Genomic DNA, 21,030 nt, shown 5'->3' with positions numbered 1-21,030 from the left:
ACTGCCTCTGTCTCTTCCAGCATCTTCTCCTCTTTTTCTCTCTCCCTCCAACTCTCTTGGCTACTCTGCTTGGTCATCAATAGGATCCTCTTTTGGAGGAGAGTCCCACCTATGCCGTAGCTGCGCAGACTGACGGTGGCCTTTGAGCTAGCTTCGCTGGTCAGCGACGATGAAGATCCCGACAAGTTCATCTGGCTGGAGTTCTGGGACTTTGCCACACCTCCCACTATTTAAAAAAAGGCAACGATAGAAGAGATGAAACCCAGAAAACACAAATTAAAAATTTATTATTCATGCATGTTAAGTCTAATCAAACCACACTAATATCTTAAATTAGTAAGATTATCTGAAGTGGATAAAAAGCAAACAGGGTAAAAAAAAAAAAAAGGAAGCAAGAAACGGTTTTGGTTGCAAACCTTTGCGCGGGGAGCCCTGAGGTGACACCGTGGGGCTCGAGTGAAGAGAGGAGATGGTGGAAACTGTGTCGTCACATGTTCTCTTTGTGCTCCACTCCTCTGACGAGTTCACTGGTGGTTTCTTAACCACCTGAGGTGAGTTGGAATCTGAAGAAGAGAGAAAATAAAAGGTCACGAAAGTCGCCAAACCAGGGATTTGGTTACACTTCATATAATACAGAACACAGAAATGTGACATTTCTTTCTGTCTTTGCTTTAAATAAATAAGACGACAACCCGACTGTTTTCTCAGAAACAAGTTTGAAATCATTTTGAATTTTGTGCACGACTGCAACTTTACAATAACCATAAAACTAGTCACTTATTAATCTTTGAAACACAAAAGTCTATTGAAAAGTAAAGTTCCTACATGATGATAAAAAGTTACATTACATGGCCTAATGAGAAATAAAACAGGCATGTACTCACTAAGTGAGGCTATGTCCTTGGCAGTGCTCTTCTTTCGTAGAGGGTTCAGTGGGACCTGGACCTGTAGGACTTGTGACACCCTGTTTTGTGTTTTTCCGGAGGGCAGAGTTGACCGCAGCGAGACTGGAGACATATCTGACTTAGTGGATCGCCTCTCATTCAAATTCTTAGACACTAAAATCACAAGAAAGTGACAAAAAATAATGTCATAAACAGGCAAAACTGCATCCAACATGAAGCCAGTGTAATAAAGCAATAATGATGTTTAGATCGACATCTGATGTGGGCTTTTTATTTGAACCTTTAGTTACCTATACCAAGAAAAGTACCAAAATCGATGATACTAACCAATAATCCTGCTATTTTTGACAACATTACCAAAATCCACTAGATGGCAGTGCAGGACATCTATTTTTATTTATTTATTTTTTATATTATTGAACAGGACAGTGGTGGAGAGTAAACAGTAAAGTAGGGAGAAAGCGAGAGGCAGGGAGATACAGGAAACTGTCCAGGGCGAAACCTGCTGCCTTTCAGCGTGTAGGTCGCCGGCTTGACCAATGAGCTGAAAAAGCCATAAAAGGCTGAAAGTGCCATTCGCTTGAATAAACTCAAATCCCATCGAACAAGTCTGTCTTAAACTTCACTGAGCCTCACATATCTAACAGTGTAATAAAACATGCATTAATCTTCTCCACACTAGTCACATCTCCCTGTATGGCTTTTCCTTGTTGAGCCAGCTATGTGGGTCCACAGTGGATAGCTGTGGGTAAACTGTGGGGGTGTGTGTACAGAGCAAAGCCACAGTTATCTAGTGCAGGGATGCGAGGTTGACCCACAGGCGGGGCCAGCGAGAGTTTCCTGTGGGTAAGAGCTATTGGTTGCCCACAGAGTTCCCTTTTGGGACCCCAAAGCACAAAACTGCTGTGGGCCCCGTGTGGGTACACTCACTTGGGCCTCCATGGGAAAAGTGTACGTTTGCCCTGCCCACGCAGCCCCTGTGAATCTGCATGGGCATGCTTGCTGGGATAATAGCACGCTAAATACTTTTTCTAATTAAATCAAAAAACCCAAATAGCGAATCCCTCTTAGTTTCTGATTTACTTACAAGTGTTGTAAGACGGCTCGCACTGCAGGGACATGATCTGGTGTTTCTCCTCATCCGTCTCCACTGTGAGGTTAGAGAGGTACTGCTTCACCTTTCTGGCCATCTGAGCGTCTTCGTACAGCTTCTTAGCATTGAGGAGCGAGCTTCGGCGTACTCTCTTCTTGTGCGCTCCGCCTTGCACGTCTAGCATATTGGAATTGGTGCTGCCCTGACTCAAAGACCTAAAAGATGATAGCAGAGAGGCAGGAAGAGGAAGGAAGAAAAGGTAGAGTAATAATAAAGACAGTGAGAGGAAGAAGAGATGGAAGAAGTGTGTTAAATTGAACAGAAGTAACAGAAAAGGTGGAGGAGGACGGAGCCGCAAAGAACAGAAAGAAGGAAAGGAAGATAAATGTGTAAGAGAAGAAAAAGGGCATGGAGGAAAAAAATGCAACACAGTCAATTTAATCACCAATAAAACACGAAGGTCTTCCGTCTTATCAAATACAGCTTTTACTACAAAATCTGTACATCTGCCTCCGTTTTGGAGCATAGCATTTTAAAAAAAGGACCATGCAACTGGGAGGGAGGCAGCACTCCCTGGTGTGCCATGCTATCACAGTACAGAACAGCAGAACATTTTGTCAGATGGAGGCAAAAAGGGTTAAGAAACAAACAACGCACAATATTCGATACTGGGAATATTATGCCATGATGCAGATATGAACAAACGCCAAACCTGAGTCAAATAGTATCACTAAAATACACATTGGTGCGTTTAACGTTGCCTTTTTTTTGCAGCGAGGTGGAGTTCGTTCTACAGGATTGTGAGCTGAGGTAGGTGATAAACTGATCCACCCTTAAGTGCTATTTTGTTGCGTTTCCAATCGTACTACAAGAGCAACATCAGCAGACGGAGTTTGTAGTTGCTATGGAAGCGTAGCAGTTTTTTCCAGTTCATTTCAGCCGTTGTGCATTGTTATGGAAATGTTACTGAACAAACTTCACCTGCTGATGAAGACAATCAGATATAAATGAATACTGCAGGACAGGAACTTAATGGAACAATGAGGTCTAATTACTCTCCTGCTGTTTCCAGGCAAGAAGCTTTGCATTATAACTATCTACTTATATTCCACTTAAACTTGAATCTGCAGTTGAATAGCAGCAATTCATCATTTAGCCAATTTTCACTGGTAGCTGCGAATGTGTTAAGAAACGCTCTGCACCATTTCAAGCTACTATATGACTCAACATACACTCTCGTCAGTAGGGTAGACAATTAATGGGTCAATAAGGGACTTTAGTGTGGTTCGTGTGATGCAAACAGAAGGGTTAATCATGAACAAGCACAGGCAGACACATGAACGCTCATATAAAGCATGGCGAGACATGCAGAGTTTATGATGACAGGGATGCAGGGAGGATTCAAACTTTTGCCGGGCCAGACCGAAACAGGATGAATCTGGTACGCAGGACAAACTTACCCTAAACTCTTCCACCTCTTCTTCCTGCAAGCAAGAGGCGTGAAGATTGAAGCGTGACTCAAAGACAAGTTCAGGGGTCAGGGGAGAGGAGGAGACAAGACTATGTAGAGGTCATGCCGCAAAACACAAACAAACAAACAGGAAATGACCGGAGATGGGAGGACACCAAACAGTGGACATCTCCCCATGTCAACCTGAAGAGTGTGTGTTATGACTTCGTATATGATGCATTTGGCACATTGTGTTGTGTTTTGTTTTTTTTAAATATGTGACTTGTGTATAGAACTGAAGTTTGCTCTATATTTTGGGTTTGCAGTATGAAGGGAGTGTCTGCAGGGGGCAGTCATGCACCGTAGCAGTGACAGACTGATTAAACACACACACACACACACAAACCGAGTGATAATAACTACACAATGCGGCTGGCATCAATTCTACCTTCATTTCCATTCAGTCCATTCATTGTGTGCTTACATTCCAGCAGAGGAATGCAATGCAAACACAGAGAGCCATGAACTGAACAGGAAGTGAATGGGAATTGATTGAACCAGACCTTCAGTGCGAGCCTGATCCTGTTGGGTGAAGGATCAAGGTTGGCTGGTGGAAGTATGGTGGTGCGGTTCCCTTTTTGCCAACATTGTAGCCTTCGGTGGGAAAGTCTTTTTACACGCTTCTGCTTCAGTTTTGAAGAAATATGAGGGAAGTTGTGGATTCACAATAACAAGCAGTTTAGCTTGTTATTGTGCACTAGGATGCTTTTTTGCAAATACAAAATTCAATCATATGCTCCCCCGATGAGGACGTTGTCTAAGTAAGAAATTCTACAATATAATGTATAATGCCATATGCAAATACATATAAATCTGCACAAACAGCCTTGTCATTTCATCACTTGTCATTTTGCTCCTAAAACCGGTTTAAATGGTTAATCATGCTGCAGTGTCAAACCAACCGACCTTTGCCTAAACATGAGGGCAGGGTCCATGTTGGCTGAGGTCATCCGCACCACATGTCTGATCTCCTTCGCGATCATCCTCAGCTTCTCAAAGTTCACAAGGCCATCAACACTTGAGTCATTGCCTGAGACGACAAACAGAAGTAGAAAGTGAGAAGTCGCCCGTCAGCAGTGTGGTGGAAGGAAATGATTGACATTATGGACATTTGTAGAAACTGATATGCAACACTTTTTCCATATCACATTTTAAAAGTAAAACCTGAAATTCCCTCTATATATATTTTTTGCTATCATTAGCCACACTGCTTAATTTGAGGACACAATGAGGGCAACTTTTCATTTTACACAAACACTTTTAAGAAGGAGCCTTTGAGTAGAAGTCGAGCCAGCTTTTAGGTGAAAAAAAAAACGAAAGAAGAGGAAGCCTATAGCAGAAGTAAACCTCGTCAGTGAGTGTGACCTGACCTTTGGCACAACACAGAGGAAGCTGGGAGATTAAATTAAACTTCAAGAAACGGAAACAGTCTTGTAGCGTATTTAAGAAACACAAGAGGGAGGATGCAAGTAGATCATCTGAGAAGGCACACAAAGTCTTCTACCTTCATGTAAGAAGGTGAGGTCCTTCTTGACCACTGGGAACAGCGGGATGATGGGCGGCTGCATGCTCTGGCTGCTCAGCACGTTTCGGTACTTGGCCATGTTCCTGGATGGGTCGAAGAGATCTTGCAGGTCCCCAAAGAGCTTCTCGTACTTACTGGGCAATTTTTCCCAGGAACTCCGCAGTCGAGCCACCGGTGCCAGGTTCAGTCCGCTGCACGAGACAGGAAAGAGGTGCAAAGAGGGCGGGGGGAAGAGAGGGATCGAGGCAGAGATAAATAGGTTACGGCAGACAGAAGAGGGTGGGGGAGAGGTAAAAACGAGGAATAGATGAAACAAGGGTAGAAAAGAAAAGGAAAGGAGGTTAGGTTTAATGTGAATGTTTCATGCTGTACAGTTCCTACTCTTTGAGCTAACTAACTTCAGTGAGTGGGGTCATCTTTTCCCACAGCTGAAAACCCCATGAGGTGATGTCAGCTCTGAACAGACAGCTAATAACAATGAATGACACAGCATTTCTTTTCTTCTCTCCTCTTACATTGATTTGTTCATGCAGCGGGCACAGTTTTCTTTGTCATACTAGATCATGTGACTCAAACACTACACTACTGGACAGATGGCTTGGCTTTATCCATATTTCACAATCCTGCATGTCTAACACCTTCCCCTTTTTTGCTATTTGCACAGGGCCGCAGCCGCCACCACCGCGCCCCTGTCAGCAGGCAGGTTGTGCATCCGTATGTGTGCAGACGCCCTGCTGTGAGCAGGAATGTAAAGGGGCGAGAAGGTCAGGCACTTGGGCTTTAAAGCGCCTTTTACAGCGGCAAACAGAGCGTCTCCATACGGCTGAGCTCTTTTAACACGAGTCCAGATCAGGGAGTGGACACGGGTGCTGCTCGTCACACTGAGCAGGCAGCGTACTGCTGTATAAGAAGGGTGCTAACATTTATTCTTAGCACAGGAACACAGAGCAAAAAAACGTATTTAGTTCAAGTCATCAAATTTATGCGGCATCTACATCAGTACTGAGCTCAGTGCAACTTCTTCCTGCACTTATATTTAAATTTATGCCACATTAACAATGCAGGCAGTTCCTCTTATTATTTATCACGTTGTTTACTGTTTCACACTGCAGTGTGCTTGTTTGAAAGTTTCAAAGCTAAAAAAGGACTTGGACTATAAAACCAACATGGAGTGAGAATTTGGAGTGGTCAGGTGTTATTTCACCTGCTGGTTCGGACACAGTGTGACAGTGAAGACACCGTGATGCCCACTTTTTTTGCCTCCTTTCTTATCTTAGTAAAGGAAGCTATTTTCCGCTGCTCCCTTAATTGCAAGGAGTTGCCACATCATGTATCTCTGCATGTGTGATTTGGCAGATTTTTAAAAATAAATGCTTGATGTAACTCCCCAAAATGACTTGTCTTCTCTTGGGATTGAACAGGGGACGAGTAAAACCAGATTAAAATGAGCAGGAGCATTTTGGGAAATCTTGAAACAATGAATTGGTCTTAGAGTTGAAAATGCTTAAGCATCAAATGGTGTCATCTGCATGAAAAAGAAACTCAGAAATTCGGAAAAAAATAGGGAGAAATCCAAAATGTTCCAGGAAACAAACGCTGCAGAATGTTAAACGGGCACATTTTTCAGCCATATGACACCAGATCCTCTGGGGCTGGGAGGAAATTAAATCTACAATAGTAAATGCTCTGGGGTGGCCACTGTGATTTTCTGATCATGGGGAAACAGACAGTCCTGTGCATCTTTAAGAGGGTAAACACATTATGTGGGACTGCATTTTCTTTGAATAAATGTCATTATTTTCATGGACCTTAGGCTTGTGTTTTAACCTGAAAGTTCTTATTAGATCTTAGTTAAAAACATTAAGGATAAATCCCACACAAACAAGCTTCTGTGCAGAAGCTAAGATGCTTAAACATGAAAATACTGCCGGATTTTAATTTACGTGCGTCCTTAAACTAAAATACACTGACGCTATGTTTAATACTCCATAAAAGCTCAGCTACAGCCAAACCACAAAGGCCACAGGGACTCAATCATTGTAGCAGACAATAAGCATAACTACTGCTGTGAGACTTGTTTTAAATGCTGTGCAGTTTCTGTGCGCTCTGGGAGAATCAGGGCTGATTACAGGAAGGAACAGAAGGGGAAGAGGGGAGGGGGTTGGACTGGTTCTCCTGACGATGTGGTGAATGGAGACCCACCATCAAAGCTCATCTGTCAGCAGAGATGGAGTAAATGCAGAATGAAGGGCACAAACAGTCGAGGGGAGGCGCTACACTGAGCCAACCTGATAATAGCGAACATGGAGTTGAAGTTCTTGCACTCTCTGCAGTGAAGGGCGATCTTGATGAAGTGTTTGATGGTTTTCATCCTTTTCAGAGTGTTGGGCTCCTTCAAGATCTCTGTGGCCACCCAGAAGGTCTCCTGGTTTATCACCTCCTCAAATTGTTTCAGATTGCCACTTCCCACAGAGGAGTCTAGTTTAAACAAGTCATCCACGTACCTGAAACACGTGACAGAAGGGTTCAAAACTGGGTTAAAAGGCAGGATATTATCATCTCAACAAATGGTATGTCAAAAAACTGTTACTGTAACTAATATTCAATCATAAAAAATATGGATATCCTCTAGTAATATGCTTCAACCACCTATCCGGCACTTTCTGGGTTCATAATTCCATCAATTTTAACAAGATTTCCACACCAATGGCTGAAAGCCTCAGGCCACGAGAGAGCTTCCACCACGTTTCTAGACGAATGGCTTCTTGACAGCCACCCCTCCACTAAGACCATTTCTAATGAGGCAATATTCCATCCAGCAGTTGTTTTTTTGAACTGCTGCTAAATTAAAATCTACATACTCTGTGGACTCGATGTTCCTGAAGAGCTCAAAGTCTCTCATGGAGAGCTGGGCTGCAACCTCCATGGTGCTCAGCTGCAGAAGTGAGATTTGACTTTCTCTGAGGAGATCCTGGGCGTCCTCGTCTGAACACAACGTCTCCGTCTCCATGTTGTTCTTCAGGTAATACCTAAAGAAGAGGGAGCAGGTGGAAGATGGATAAGTCTAAGAATAACTTTGTTATTTTATTAAAATATTTCTTAATGTTCCCAGACTTCCGTAACGAATTCACCAGATTTCAAAAGCTGCGTTACACGTGAGAAACAAAAAAGAAAAGAGGAGTTAAGTTTCAGCCTCTGAATCTAAAAACCTGGAGAGAAATTAACTGACGGTAATTATATTTAGTGCTAGAAATGCATGATGCAAAACACTTTATTGGTGACAGCTTACTTGGCATAGTATGCACTAGACTGCAGTTCCCTCAGCTTTAATATAGGCAGACAAGTGGGTGGACAAGATCCATTTTTCCAGGCTGATAAAACTTTCTGGACCTGATAAATTAAATGTTCCTTTCAGTCTTATTTCATTTTTAAATGGGCAAATTTTCTCTCTGAGAGCAGAAATTAGTTTCAGGAAAAGGCAAAAAAAAATGCTCTGATGCTGATGCTGCTGACAGATTATGTACATATTTTACATCTAAAGGTAAAGAAGGGGAGAGAAAGAGTGAAAGCAGGGCTCTTGGCAAAGAGAGGTTAAAAAAATGACAGGTGCCTGAGTAAGAGCAAACAGGAGCCATTTCTCCTTAAGATTAGTCTCTAAATGTTTTCTGGGAGACTCTTTCACGCTAATGGAGCTGTAATGTGGTCATCTAGGAATGCTGAACCACAAATCAGAGCATTATAGGCCAAGAGAGGGCAACACTCAGGGGTAAAGTGTTGGCATGGATGTACCTCTAAACCACGCTCAATTACTCTGTCAGACAAGCTCAGACAGGCTGTGAGATCAAGCTGAATTTATATTTAGGATAAAACATGAGACCTGTTTCACATTTAGAAGACAGAGAAAAACTCCCTCAACATATTTAGATTCAAGACATTTTAGGAATCTAATCATTTATGAGAATCTGCACACGCTGAAAATGCAGAGGAGGTGATAAGATAAAGCACTTGTGTAATGCCTCTGAAACAGAAGGAGGCATTAGAGGAGCAAAGACGACATCAAGCGAGAGAGGAGTCGGAACGAGCGCAGATGAAAGAAGAGAGAGGAAGAGGAACACGAAGGGAGAGGAGTAAAAGGAAGTCCAGATGAAAGGAGACGAGAAGGGACAAGAGGAGCGAAGGAGAGGACGCGGGACTAAATGATGTCAGAGGAGAGAAAGGGACAAGAAGATGGGAGGAAAGGAGTGAGGGGAAGGAGATGAGCAGGGTACTTAAGGGGAAGAGAGGAGAGGAGTCTAAATTAATGATTAATAGAACTGGGAGAGGGAACGTCACTGGAACCAAGCCATCGTAAACAGCTACGGGCAGTGTTTGGGTGTGCGATCTGTGCTTAAGCGCTCGAGATCCCCTCGACGCATCTATATGTATATTTTGGCAGCATGATTAAGGCTTTGTGTTGGCTTAGCCTGGACCCCCCCCCCCTTCCCTTGGACCTGCTGTCAATCAGCAGCTGCAGAGAGGAAGAGACGGAGGAGGTGAGATATGGTGACAGAGGACCCGGGTGGAGATACTGCTCCAGATAGAAAGTACTGCAATGTGGACTGCCGATTGCCCTCTTACATATGTATACAGGTTGAAAAAAATACAGCCAAGCATTACAAGAATAGCAAGTACAGGGAAAAGATTTCCTCAAGAAACAGGAAAGCATAAGAGATTATATACACGCACACATATATTCAATTTCAGCTGTTTAACCAGCATAAAAAAGGTCTATACCTGCACAGCTACATGCCTATATCTTGCTATGTGTCTGTATGTGCGTGCGAGTGTGTGTATGAATAATTCCAGCCGCGGCATGCTGTCTGCAGAGGCCTCCGCCCCTGACAGAGGATGAAAAATTCATGCTAGGCTAGCTGGGAGGAGACCAATGAGGGACCACAGGAGACGAGTAGAGAAGAGGGAGAAAACTGTGGAGAAAGTCACTTCAGGGTAGACGTAACGGCTGCAGTCCAATAATCCTTCACGTCTTAATTTCATCTTAAAAGGGAAAATGACTAGCACAGAACTGTGATACAAAACAACAACAAATTGGGGGGGAAAAAACCTACACAGACACAAAAATATACTCGGTAAAAGAAAGAAGACGCAGCATCAACAAAATGATGTTGAAGCTTCTTCAAATAAGTGGAAAAGTTGCCATTTTCTCCAGAAAAAGGAAAAGCCTCGACTCTTTGGGTGTGTTGCATATCACTACTGTTGAAACTGTTGTTCAAGTCATCCACGCCAGGTCGTGTTAAGTGAATTAACTACATCACAAAAATACTACCCCGTATCTCCAAGAGCAGGACTGAGAAGTACTGCTTTAGTAGTACATTCAAGCTTTTCTCAGTGCTGATTTGGAAAACATGTGACACTCGATGGATTAAATCGCTGTACTTAGCAAGCCTAGAAATTATTTGAGAGGATAATAATTGGTGCAGCTGTAAAAAACAGTGAGAAATGTGTGAACATTCACAAACTGGAAACCAGAAATAATAAGAAAAAAAGAAAAGGGAGGAAAATCCCTCAGTTTCAGTATTCTGGGTTTTGAGTCCAATAACTACAGGCTGGATAATTCAAGATTTAAGTGGATATCCTTTTTGTTTTTGACAACAACAAACTTCCTGGACCTGCAAGTGTTGTTTCCGGCTTTATTCTGGGTTGTGTTTGTGTACTTCATGTTGCAGAGAGAGAAAAGCACTCAGCTGCTGAAGTTGCGTATAAGAAAATACCACTGATAACCATTATGTAAGATGGGATGGATCAAACGGGTCATAAAACACAAATGCAGACCGAGTATTAGATTTTTCCACAACAATCAACACCAGTGTAACAGTTGTGATTATTACCTTCCATTAAGCTGAATTCGATCAGCCAGTTTAGAGAGCTGATCAGGCAGACGGCGCTGTTTTATGACTCCCTCTGGGCTAATTGATACCTCGCACAGGGAGTAGGTCTCGGGTGCCGCGACGAGTCCAAACTCATTGACAGTGTGCGCGACGACATCCTTGGCAGTAGTGTCCTTACTGATGATTATGTAACAGCTCTGCTGGTCGGCCTTGAACACTCGAATTACCTGGTCTGGGATGTCTAAGAGTGGAAGAGAAAGGAAACAGACGAATTGTGTGATGTTTTGGAAAAAGTCGGCTTGGCCAGTAAAGACAGGAAATTACTTTGATTATTAACAAGTTTAAGCTGGAAAGACTCTGCAAGAAACTTCCAGAAGAGACCAACTCTTCTGCCTAAACACCTTGAGTGTAAAATCTGAATTCAATTGTATGTATCGCCCCAAATCACAACAACATTCGCCTCAAGGAGCATGAACATTACAATACAATGTTCTTCTATGAACAAGCACTTGACAACAGTGGGAAGGAAAAACTCCCTTTTAACAGGAAGAAGCCTCCAGCAGAACAAAACAGACAGGGACAACCATCTGCTGCAGCCTGTTGGTGGTGAGGGGAGGAAGACCGGATGAAAAACCCATTGTGGTGAAATCTAAAAGGGATAAGGGTTGATGTGACTGTGCTTTTAATGTTACAGTATGTCACAGGGCTCTCTGACAGCGCACGAAGGCAGATACTTTAGCACATAACACATTTATTCTGACTCTGTTCATCAAAAACAAATAACATAAGAGTCACATGCTGTCTTTAAAACATGTAGACTACAGTCTATTTGAAACACAGCCTCAAATAACACTTAAAAAGTGAACAACAGACGGGAATAAAAAGAAGAGGACAAAGCATATGGAAAAACATGCATGCAAGGGTAGCAGAAATGCAAGCAGAAGACTTTCACTTCTTGGCAGATATATTGGGCTCAGGCAGCCCTGCATTGACCTTGGATATGCACATATTCATCTTGAATCATCTCTGAATTTATCTCTGTGATGTGCCCTGCTAGTAAGTTTGTTCTTAGCATCATATTGTCATATTTTCTGGGTTAAGTGTCTTCACCTTAGCACTCTATTTCCCACAGCATGACAGACCTCTGTAATATTAGATCACTGTTGTTGTAAAAGCATAAGACTGAAAATCCAGTAATTTATTATTTAAACCTAAATGGTTTATAGAAACATCTTACGTGAAGTAAAAGATGAAGCCACTTCCGTGCCTGTTATTTGTTGTTAAATAGTCCATTATAAAGGCTTTGAATGTTGGTGATTGCAACAGATTCCCGAGGCTGCACGCAGCTGCACGGGACTTACATGGCGTGCTGTGTGTGTTAAATAATGGAAATGTTCCCCCTGAGTGAAATCCTGCATTAAAGATCCCTGTGTTTGAGTAAGGAAGAGGGTACGGCCCATTAGCCACAGGCGGGTAAAGAGCTTTAAAAGAATGAATTATGAACGCTGCACAGTGACAACTGGGAAGAGAGTCCGACAACCAGATGAAGCTATCACACAGCTGCAACATGAACCTCAGCGTGTGCGGGTTCACGCAATCTTTTCGTTTTACCTTGCTGGAAACAGACGGGATCATGAGCGATGACTTTATGACTTTCTCATGCACACATACACAGACACACACCGGCTTCTTTTTGTTTATCAAGCAGGTACAGGGCAAAACACAAAGCCTGCCCTTATTTGCATGGATATCTGATCGGTCTGTGGCTGCGAGTGCGTGTGAATGGCGAAAGCTGTTATCTGTACACAAGTCAGTGTGCGTACTTTGGATTCAGAGCTCCAAATTCAACATAAAAAGTCGGTTCTCTGTATGCATCTGATGCAATGCTGTGGTCGCAGTCACGGTGGGTTTACGCTGAGGGATTCAGTTTCCACTTTTTAAGTTTAATTTATGCGCAGCATTTTGATAAGCATAAGTCATTTTTCTTTTTTGTTTGTTTTGTCTTTAGTCACCACTTTTGTTTCTAAAAGCAACCAATTCTTTTCTATTTCCTGTCATTTCTACTTGCTGATTCGGCTGAACTGTACCTGCCACCGAGCGTTACTTGTGGACATCGAGTGCTTATTTATAGTCTATTCATGAATCATTGCCTAATTTGAAAACGGGTTCCAGATGTTTCCCTGCACTGTTTCACAGATTTTTAGCCAGCTTTTGTTGTTGTTATTTTCCATTGAACCGTATCGACATATTAATGTTTTGATGTTAGCACCCCTTCTTGACCTCTTTACTGACTGTGTGTTCATTAAGTGCAAACACATACATAAACACTTTTATACTCATTCAGATGATTGCTGACTTTTATGCTGAAGATGGAGCTATGTACGCTGACGCTCTGCTGGCAAAGACCGCATTAGAGAGTTTTAAAGTGCAGCTTTTCCTCCTCCCTCTGTGGTGCTGCAGCAGAAGAGAGCTTCTCTGTTTATGTGCAGCAGGGTGTTGAGAGAAGGCTGACTGGAGGCTAAATGCTTTGTGTCTCATTAGCTGTAATTTGTGATTAGAGTGTGGAAAGCCTTCAGATAAATTGCTGGCTATCATATCCAGGGGGCCTAATCGTGTTTAAATCCTCTTGATGAGCTATGACCTGGACTGCCACACAGGAGGACAATAGTGCCCACCCGGCCGGACATCCAATCAATTACCATCTTTAATAAAGTATTGTTCATTTACATAAACAGCAAGAAGCCAAAGAGGCTTTCTACACAAGAAGGAAAGGCGTGGGATTTTGCAAACACAGCACTAACAAAGGCTGCACACTTCCAGCAAGTCTGCTCCTCCTCCTCCTCTTCAGCCTCCTTTCTACTGTTTGCCAAAGCTTTTCCAAGTCTCTCCATCATACAGTCGGAAGTCATAAATCACAAGATAGCAGGAGAAAATTTGCCAAGCTTGCTCAGGTTCCTGAGAGGAGAGCGGACTAGCTAAGGTCAAACACAACTGTTTCATGACAAATATCCTCCCAATCATACACCTCTTCTTTTTTGCTGTTCAACAATTTGACTATTTGGTTTTGGATTTAAACCAAGAGCTCTGTCAACTGGGGCCAGCATTTCTCATTAAGGCTGAATATCAGTATCCGTGTTTACAAACAGAAAAATCAATCTTACGAACATGCGTCCTTCACCCCAAAGGTAACTGCTTAAAAACAGACTGACGTGTCCTTCCTCAGACACTTGGAAGGTTTCACAACAACAAACCGAAAGAAGAAGAAGCAGCAACATGCAACAGGGTCCAGAGCCTGAAGAGCGCCATTCATGAACACAAAGACGCGTGTGCGTGTGTGTGTGTGTCTGTGTGGTGGGCTATCCAACAGTGGCAATGAAATATCCTTATACTTACAGTAGAGTCCCAAAGCTTGGCAAGCAGAGAGGAAAAAGAGAAAACACAAGTAATTACAAGCACAAGAGAGTGTGGGAGGAGCACAAAGAGACACAGCAGTTGGAAACATTATGACAGATGAAGAAGAAAAAAAGAAAAACGAAAAGGAGGGAAGACCAGCTGAGTTTCTAGTGTATCCTGAATCTGCTTATGGGAAACCAGAGAGGCAGAGTATGACTCAACATGTCGACACCAGAACATCTGTTTAAAATCACAGCAAGAGACGCGCGAGAGGAGAGAGAGACAGTAAAGGACTGAAGAAGCGGAGGGAAAAAAAGAAAAAGAGAGAGCGACAGTGGCAAAAAGACACAGAAGCAAGTGAGCATCTGTGGGTTTAGCTTCACGCAGAGTTGTACATCAGACACGCAGACACAATGCCACTTTGCGAAATGAGACAAGACATAAGCAGCAGCCTCCAGAGAAAACACTCGTACTCTACCTCTAAAGCAATTCCGGCTCTGCCTCTCTAACCGATTCAGCCTGTGATGGCTGAAGCAGGAATGTATGGGCAACATAAAGTGTGGCAAAAGTCACACAAATACCTGGTAAAAGCAGGGCTGTAGTTCATCTCCATTATGATTATTGCCTGCTTTTGTTTCCTAACTAAGCGTTGATTATTAAGCCTCTCAGATAAAACTGGGCGGTGACTTACAGGGCAAAGTGGCACAAAATGAATTTAAAATATCTTTGCTATTACAAAGAAACATTTGTAGTAATGAAATTCTATAAGTGCAACTTAAATGGTGCTATAAAATAAGCCAAGAAAAGTCTAAAACCATCAAAATGAAAACCAATCTGAAAGTTAATGAGACAAAACACATGAAAAAAAATTACAAATTTTCCTAAATATTGGCAGCCAGCACTTTCCATTAGACCTCCTGCCCAGTATGGACTTAGGGAAAGAAATATTAGTGCATAGGCAGGGCATTGTTGGGGGTATTACAAGCTCTGCAGAGCATCTGGAAAAGGAGGTTTTTATTTCTGCAAGCTGTTCTTCATTCTACGATTAGAGCTAATGGGAGGCCGCAGGACCGAAGGAAATTTGATCTAATGGCGGATGATTAATGTGGCACAGTTGTGTGTTTGTACTCTAGTATAACACAACCACATGTGATGTATAGGTCTGCAAACTACAGCGCGTGTGCACGTGCGTCTGTCCGAGTGTGTGCGGCTCACTGACAAATGGCTAGTGGAATAAATCAAGACCATATTCTGTCTCGGCCTCTTTCCGCTTTCCCCTTCGATCTTTCACTGAATGTACACATAAATAACACACAAATCCATGGGGAATGCTGCGTGTTAGTTTAAATAATTATGGGCTCAGGAACTCGTCTGAGTCAAGCCGAGGTCAGGTCTTGTCAAACAGCCACATTTCTGCATGTACATTTCTGTGCAACTCAGGATGTGTGCGTTTGCTTTAAAACTCCTTTGTCAGCACAAGAAAGTGTTTTGAGGAGTTTGCCTGTTTCTCAAGGTGAACAAATAAGAGGAAAGGCTTAAAATGAACCCACCCCCAAAGTGCACTCGACAACACTACAGTCGGCAGATGGATGCTTAATGCGTTCAAGGGTGACAGGCTGTTTGCTCAGTACTCAGCAAGTCCTTCAACTCCACAAGCGGCTTATACTGTTCAAAAAGGCCAGGGTCACAGGTCAAGCCTCCTCATACGAGCAGCCGTGAACTCCGGCCGAGACAACTGAAATTCTAAGTGGCGTCTCAGGCTGCAAATATATGACGATATTTTTCTTTTATGAGTTAAAGTTTTGTAGCAAGACGTTAACTTTTCTGTTTCACTTTAAGTGAACGGCCAGACATGTTTTTCCTCGAGATATACGCACATCATCAAATAAATTTAGTAGGACGGCACGCCCTCCCACAGCTTTAAATCAGAGACAATACAGAAAGCTTGTTGTGAAAGATGGCTCTTTTTTGTTTCTCTCCACATTATCGCCATCGCTACTTTCATTTAAGCTTTTATTGAGAAAGCTGAGAAAAGCAGAACTTTTACAACACAACAGAACTTTGATATAAACTGTAAATCAAAACAAAAAGTGAGTGAAACTGACTTGTCAGTAATAATCCAACGCTGGAAAGTAAAAGAAAAAGTTAGCCCCAGTGCCAAATTACGCACTCATTTGAGTATGTGGTGTCTTCATTACTGTATCATAGTGAGTTGCATAAAGCATTTAGAGGAACCGCTCACAGCTGGAGACTATTACAGCTAAATGTGAATGGTGGGAAAACGGTTTCATAAACACCCAGAAAATCCCAGGAAAAACATTTTGCTAAGGATTTTTTTTTTCAGATGAACAAGCAAACTTGTCTGTTAACTGTGATGGCCATTTACCGTGTTTTTCTTACCTGCAGGGATGGAGAAGTCCAGGACGCTGCTTGCTGGCTGTAGCAGGTCTGGGCTACTTGATGATAGGTTGCCAGGAATGGGCATGATGGCCACGCTGTGACGGCACTGCTTTGTACCCACAATGCTGTCATCTTGAGACTGAACTAAGCCGCCATCACTGGAGACAAAATTCAGGAGCGGTGCAGAGTGGGAGAAAAAGGTAGTGAAGGGAGGAGGAAATTAAGCAAAGGGGAGGAAAAGAGAGAAACATAAAATTAGACTTATTCCATTAAAGACAAAACTATAATTAAAATATGATGTTTTATGATGCTCAGCAGGCATAAAAAAATGTTATGAGTTGTAAGCATAGGTACTAGTGCATTCCCCATCATCTTCAGGATATATTAAAAAAAAAAAAAAAATCACAACTCATAACACGGTGGAATAAAACAGATTTAATCAAAATGTTTACTCTTGCAAAATGAAAACACAAAACATCAATATCATTATACGTGTCTTTTAATATGCAGCAGTCACAACGCTGACATTCGTCCACGAGGAGATTTTATGAATGGCGAGAACTGATAAGGAGCATTCACGGAGAGCGAGAGACGCACAGCAAATGGTAAAACACGCACACGCACAGAGAGAACAATGACAGATAGCTGGCACAGATAGGAACATTTAGGAGGAGCACATTTGAAAGTCGTGGGGATTTTTTAGTCAATTATATAATTACCGTTACTTTGCATGTGTGTAGGTCGCTCTGCTTTTGCAGACAAGTGTTAGGATTTGGCTTCTTTAATCCCTCCTGTGTGTGTTGGGTTGCACAGATTGCAACCCTGCACTGAGTCTGAGAGACTTTACACTTTGCTCCTCAGCTACACTCTGGGATATGCGAGCTTTAACCTTTATATTAACAGCTTCATTCTGGCCTCTCTTGATTGGGAAGCATGTGATGTCTTCAGACACTAAAACAGAGGTCGGGTGTTCGGATTTAGCCTCCAAAAACCTACCTGAAATGAAAAATGTGTCATCTGAAGCTTTGAAGAAAACCTTTGTAGCTGTGGAAGCTTCGATTGAAAGCAGCAAATTTTAAAATGCCGCATGCTAAAAATAAGAAACAAAGCAGGGATTGAACATCCTGCAGATGACAAATGGATCTTTCTGACTTTGAGAAACTGTAGTGTCTGACAGCGAGAGTTCACCCCAGTCTGCCTGCATACTAATCGCAGCTTCCCTCTAGGTGTGAGTGTCTGTACAGCATGTAGGGAACACGGTGCAGTAATGCAGGGCTTCCACTAACACAGCTGCACGCTGCTGTAGCAAAGCCTCTGTAATCTTTGGATCACCCAGCTGACAGGCACTGCACCGACACGACGGAACAAAAGAGTCGAGACGGGGAGATGGAAAGACGGCACAGGTGGACGAAGAACAAGCAAGAAAAGGACAAAAAGATTTAGGAGGCGGACAACAGTGACATTGAGACAGGCAGTGATAGGATTGGGTTTAAAAGACTAGACTAAGACTTTGGTGGCACTTTAGTTTAGTTATGACAAGCATGGGTTGCTGTTGATCACAATTACAAGCACCAATGTACAGAAATTGAAATTATTTTTGGCCGGAGATGGTGATTACAAAGTTTTCAAGAAGTTAATTAGTTTATAGCACAAATACTCATCTGCTGTATTTAGATGGCAGCTGTTCTGACTGTTAAATGGACCAAAACAGTTTGTAGCCATTACCGTTTCTGTTTGTAATAACCCTAAATAAAATACATTTGGCTGTACAACATAGTGTAACTGAGTTCAATATGTTAAAGCCCTGAACATAAATGTAGCTGCAGAGTTTGTTTGATTAGGAAAATGAAGCGAAGGCTGGCATTCATGCATTTAAGGAATTAAACCTACAAATGTAGTCCTCTAGTCATGTTGCTGAAGGTCAGCAGTGCCGGTGAAAATGCGGCTGCCTGCTGTGCGCAGGTCTACAGATGGATACTGAATAAAATGGCTGGAGGATGGGGAGTTACGCAAGAGGTCTTACCCAAACAGGCCCCTGAAGCAGCGGAGGCAAACGGGAGAGAGACAACATTGAAAAGTGTGAAAAAGTAAAAAACAAACAAACAAACAAAACAAAACAGATTTCTGCTGAAGTGATTCAGCAATGTCAGTGTAGCAGTGAGACAATGCCTGTGTATGACAAGGCTGCTTTCTTCGCACAAACACACGGCCCAAACAAACATGTAGGCTGACGGGACGCACAACAGCTGAAGTTTAGACACTGACAGGTTTGCTGAAATAAATAAGCAGAAAAATGTCAACAGCAACTTTCATAACGCCAGCACAGATTTATCCACAACATGAGACGTTAGCAAGCAGCAGCAGGACACACATGAGGATCGCTCATATCACTCGTCAACCCAGTTTGAGATCAGGCTAAATAATAGGATCACCCCTCTATCTGATATAATGCAGTTTAACAGCAACATAAACTACACATAGTTTGACATGAAAGAAGGGTGAAGAAAACTAATTTGGAGACTCAGATGAGCACAACATGTATTAGCACAATGTACGCTAACGTATGAGCACAATATGTATTACTGTAAAGCACTTTGGTGTAGCGCTGGTTTTAAATGTGCTATACAAATAAAGTTGTATTGTATTGTATTGTAACATCGCTGCTACCAGCATGTCGTGAACTGCTCAGCAGTGGTAGAGCTGTTTTGCCGGCCTCCTCACATCCTCAGTCTTTAAATGATGTAAACACTAAACAAATGACACACTAGCACCACTTTTCACATAATCTGAAAGTGCATTCCCAAAAATCAACGGTCAGTCAACCAAACCGCACACCTAAATATCCATCCAATCCGAAAAATCAGGAAGTATGAGTTTAGATTAGATTAGATGAAGCTCCAGTTTACTAGTTGTTAACAGTCTGGCAACAAAAGCTAACTATCTAACTAGTCCAAAGGATTCTTCCTATTGTTTAATCTGCTGTAAAGGCAAATCAGTATCTGTGAGAATAATAATGTCCTGGACAATTTACAGTAAAGCCATAACTGCAATAAAAAGTGGAGGTCATGGCAGACACAATCGTTAAAAAACACACTCGTTATTGTGGTCATATCATAAGTTAGCAAATGTAACTGTAACAAAAAGAAAGGGGGATGACTTGAAAGACAAACTGAGTAGAGGCTAGAGGCTAAAACCTCAGTGTATTGCTTTTCAATCTAAGCAATGTAAATCATCTGGGGTGAATAATATGGGATGTGTATTAAGGCAAATGCACAAGGCTGGACATCTTCATTTGGCAGAGAGACAACGTGTTTACTGCCTGCGTCCCCTTGTCATATAAAAATCTACTCTGCAGTGGAGTACAATGACGTCCAAGATCAGAAGAAGCAGTCGCCGTGACGATCACTTCGTAAATAACCCAGTTTGGCTGGAGCACCGTTGAGTCTTAAAACACAAGGTTTTCTGACTTAACTGTGAATTGTAAGAGTGTGTGCATAATTTTAACTGCACTTTATAAAGTGCACTGTCCTCGGAACAGCCCGTACCTTTCTTATATAGGCATACATACGCGCGCAAACAGACACACAAAATGTAGACAACTTCACATGATGGCCTCCCCTCAAATTTTCATCCCACAACAGGCACTGATGAATCATGATTGACCCAAATCACCAGTCTCATCTCCATTCTCATCTCCACTCCCTTTAATCATCCATCTATTCCTTTGAACCAAAGGCTCTTTGAATGGTGCCAACTTGCAGAGAAAAGAAAAAGAAAAAGAGGAAGCAATGAAAGTCCTTTTTTGCTTTGATAGCACAAAGTCGGTTCAATAGCCGTGTGATAGTGTGTTGCGTCATGAGACGGAGCGCGTTTACTTTTCGTGCGAACTCTGTGGCTTTGTGGACATCACTGCGAAGATGGAAACTGATAGAGCGGCGACAGCGAGACAGAAAAGTTGAGTGAGCCGGCTCTGTAATTAACAGAGAACAGCGTTCCTGTCTACACAGTCACAGTACGGATTTAAATGAGGCCTGGAGAGGCATGAAATGATCAAATGAAATCAAGCCTGTTACGGGAGGAGTACTGAATGTGAGCCTCGATTGCCGCAGATGCTTGCCAGTACAATGGCTGGTTATGGATTGGCAATGCTTATGAGATGATAATGTTTTTTTGCGTTCTTGTGATTTGCCTAGAAAAGATCTGCATCACGCCGGCTGAAAATACGTGAAAGATTAGGCGGATTAGACTGAGGCTGAACCGCCAGGTTTCTCAAGCTTGTGGAACTTCCAGAAATGGAAATTCGTGGTAAATACCCAACA

The 21,030-nt window shown here is 42.5% G+C and overlaps 1 protein-coding gene across 3 annotated transcripts in view; it reads right to left on the bottom strand.

Annotated features, from left to right (window-relative positions):
• The window catches only part of rapgef6 (Rap guanine nucleotide exchange factor (GEF) 6), an 82,408-nt gene that overhangs the window by 9,455 nt on the left and 51,923 nt on the right, over window positions 1-21,030 (bottom strand). Inside the window, exons 13-24 of one of the 3 annotated variants that reach the window (XM_086309263.1) lie at window positions 18,735-18,746; window positions 16,712-16,869; window positions 10,919-11,159; window positions 7,895-8,062; window positions 7,322-7,537; window positions 5,013-5,224; window positions 4,415-4,538; window positions 3,459-3,482; window positions 1,993-2,213; window positions 885-1,058; window positions 417-563; window positions 110-226 (exon numbers count right to left, since the gene is read on the bottom strand). In XM_086309263.1, the coding sequence (XP_086165389.1) occupies window positions 110-226; window positions 417-563; window positions 885-1,058; window positions 1,993-2,213; window positions 3,459-3,482; window positions 4,415-4,538; window positions 5,013-5,224; window positions 7,322-7,537; window positions 7,895-8,062; window positions 10,919-11,159; window positions 16,712-16,869; window positions 18,735-18,746 (1,814 nt within the window). The remainder of the gene's footprint in view (window positions 1-109; window positions 227-416; window positions 564-884; window positions 1,059-1,992; window positions 2,214-3,458; window positions 3,483-4,414; window positions 4,539-5,012; window positions 5,225-7,321; window positions 7,538-7,894; window positions 8,063-10,918; window positions 11,160-16,711; window positions 16,870-18,734; window positions 18,747-21,030) is intronic. The other 2 variants (XM_086309264.1, XM_086309265.1) reach the window with 2 other exon arrangements.

The sequence above is a fragment of the Aulonocara sp. 'chitande type north' Nkhata Bay genome, linkage group LG10 (genome assembly GCF_057382095.1).
Source record: "Aulonocara sp. 'chitande type north' Nkhata Bay isolate Kocher_YH1m ecotype deep benthic linkage group LG10, A_spYH_male_GT1.1, whole genome shotgun sequence".
Lineage (NCBI taxonomy): Eukaryota > Metazoa > Chordata > Actinopteri > Cichliformes > Cichlidae > Aulonocara > Aulonocara sp. 'chitande type north' Nkhata Bay.
The sequence above is the reverse complement of the archived record's forward strand: the minus strand, read 5'-3'. Positions and strand labels throughout refer to the sequence as shown.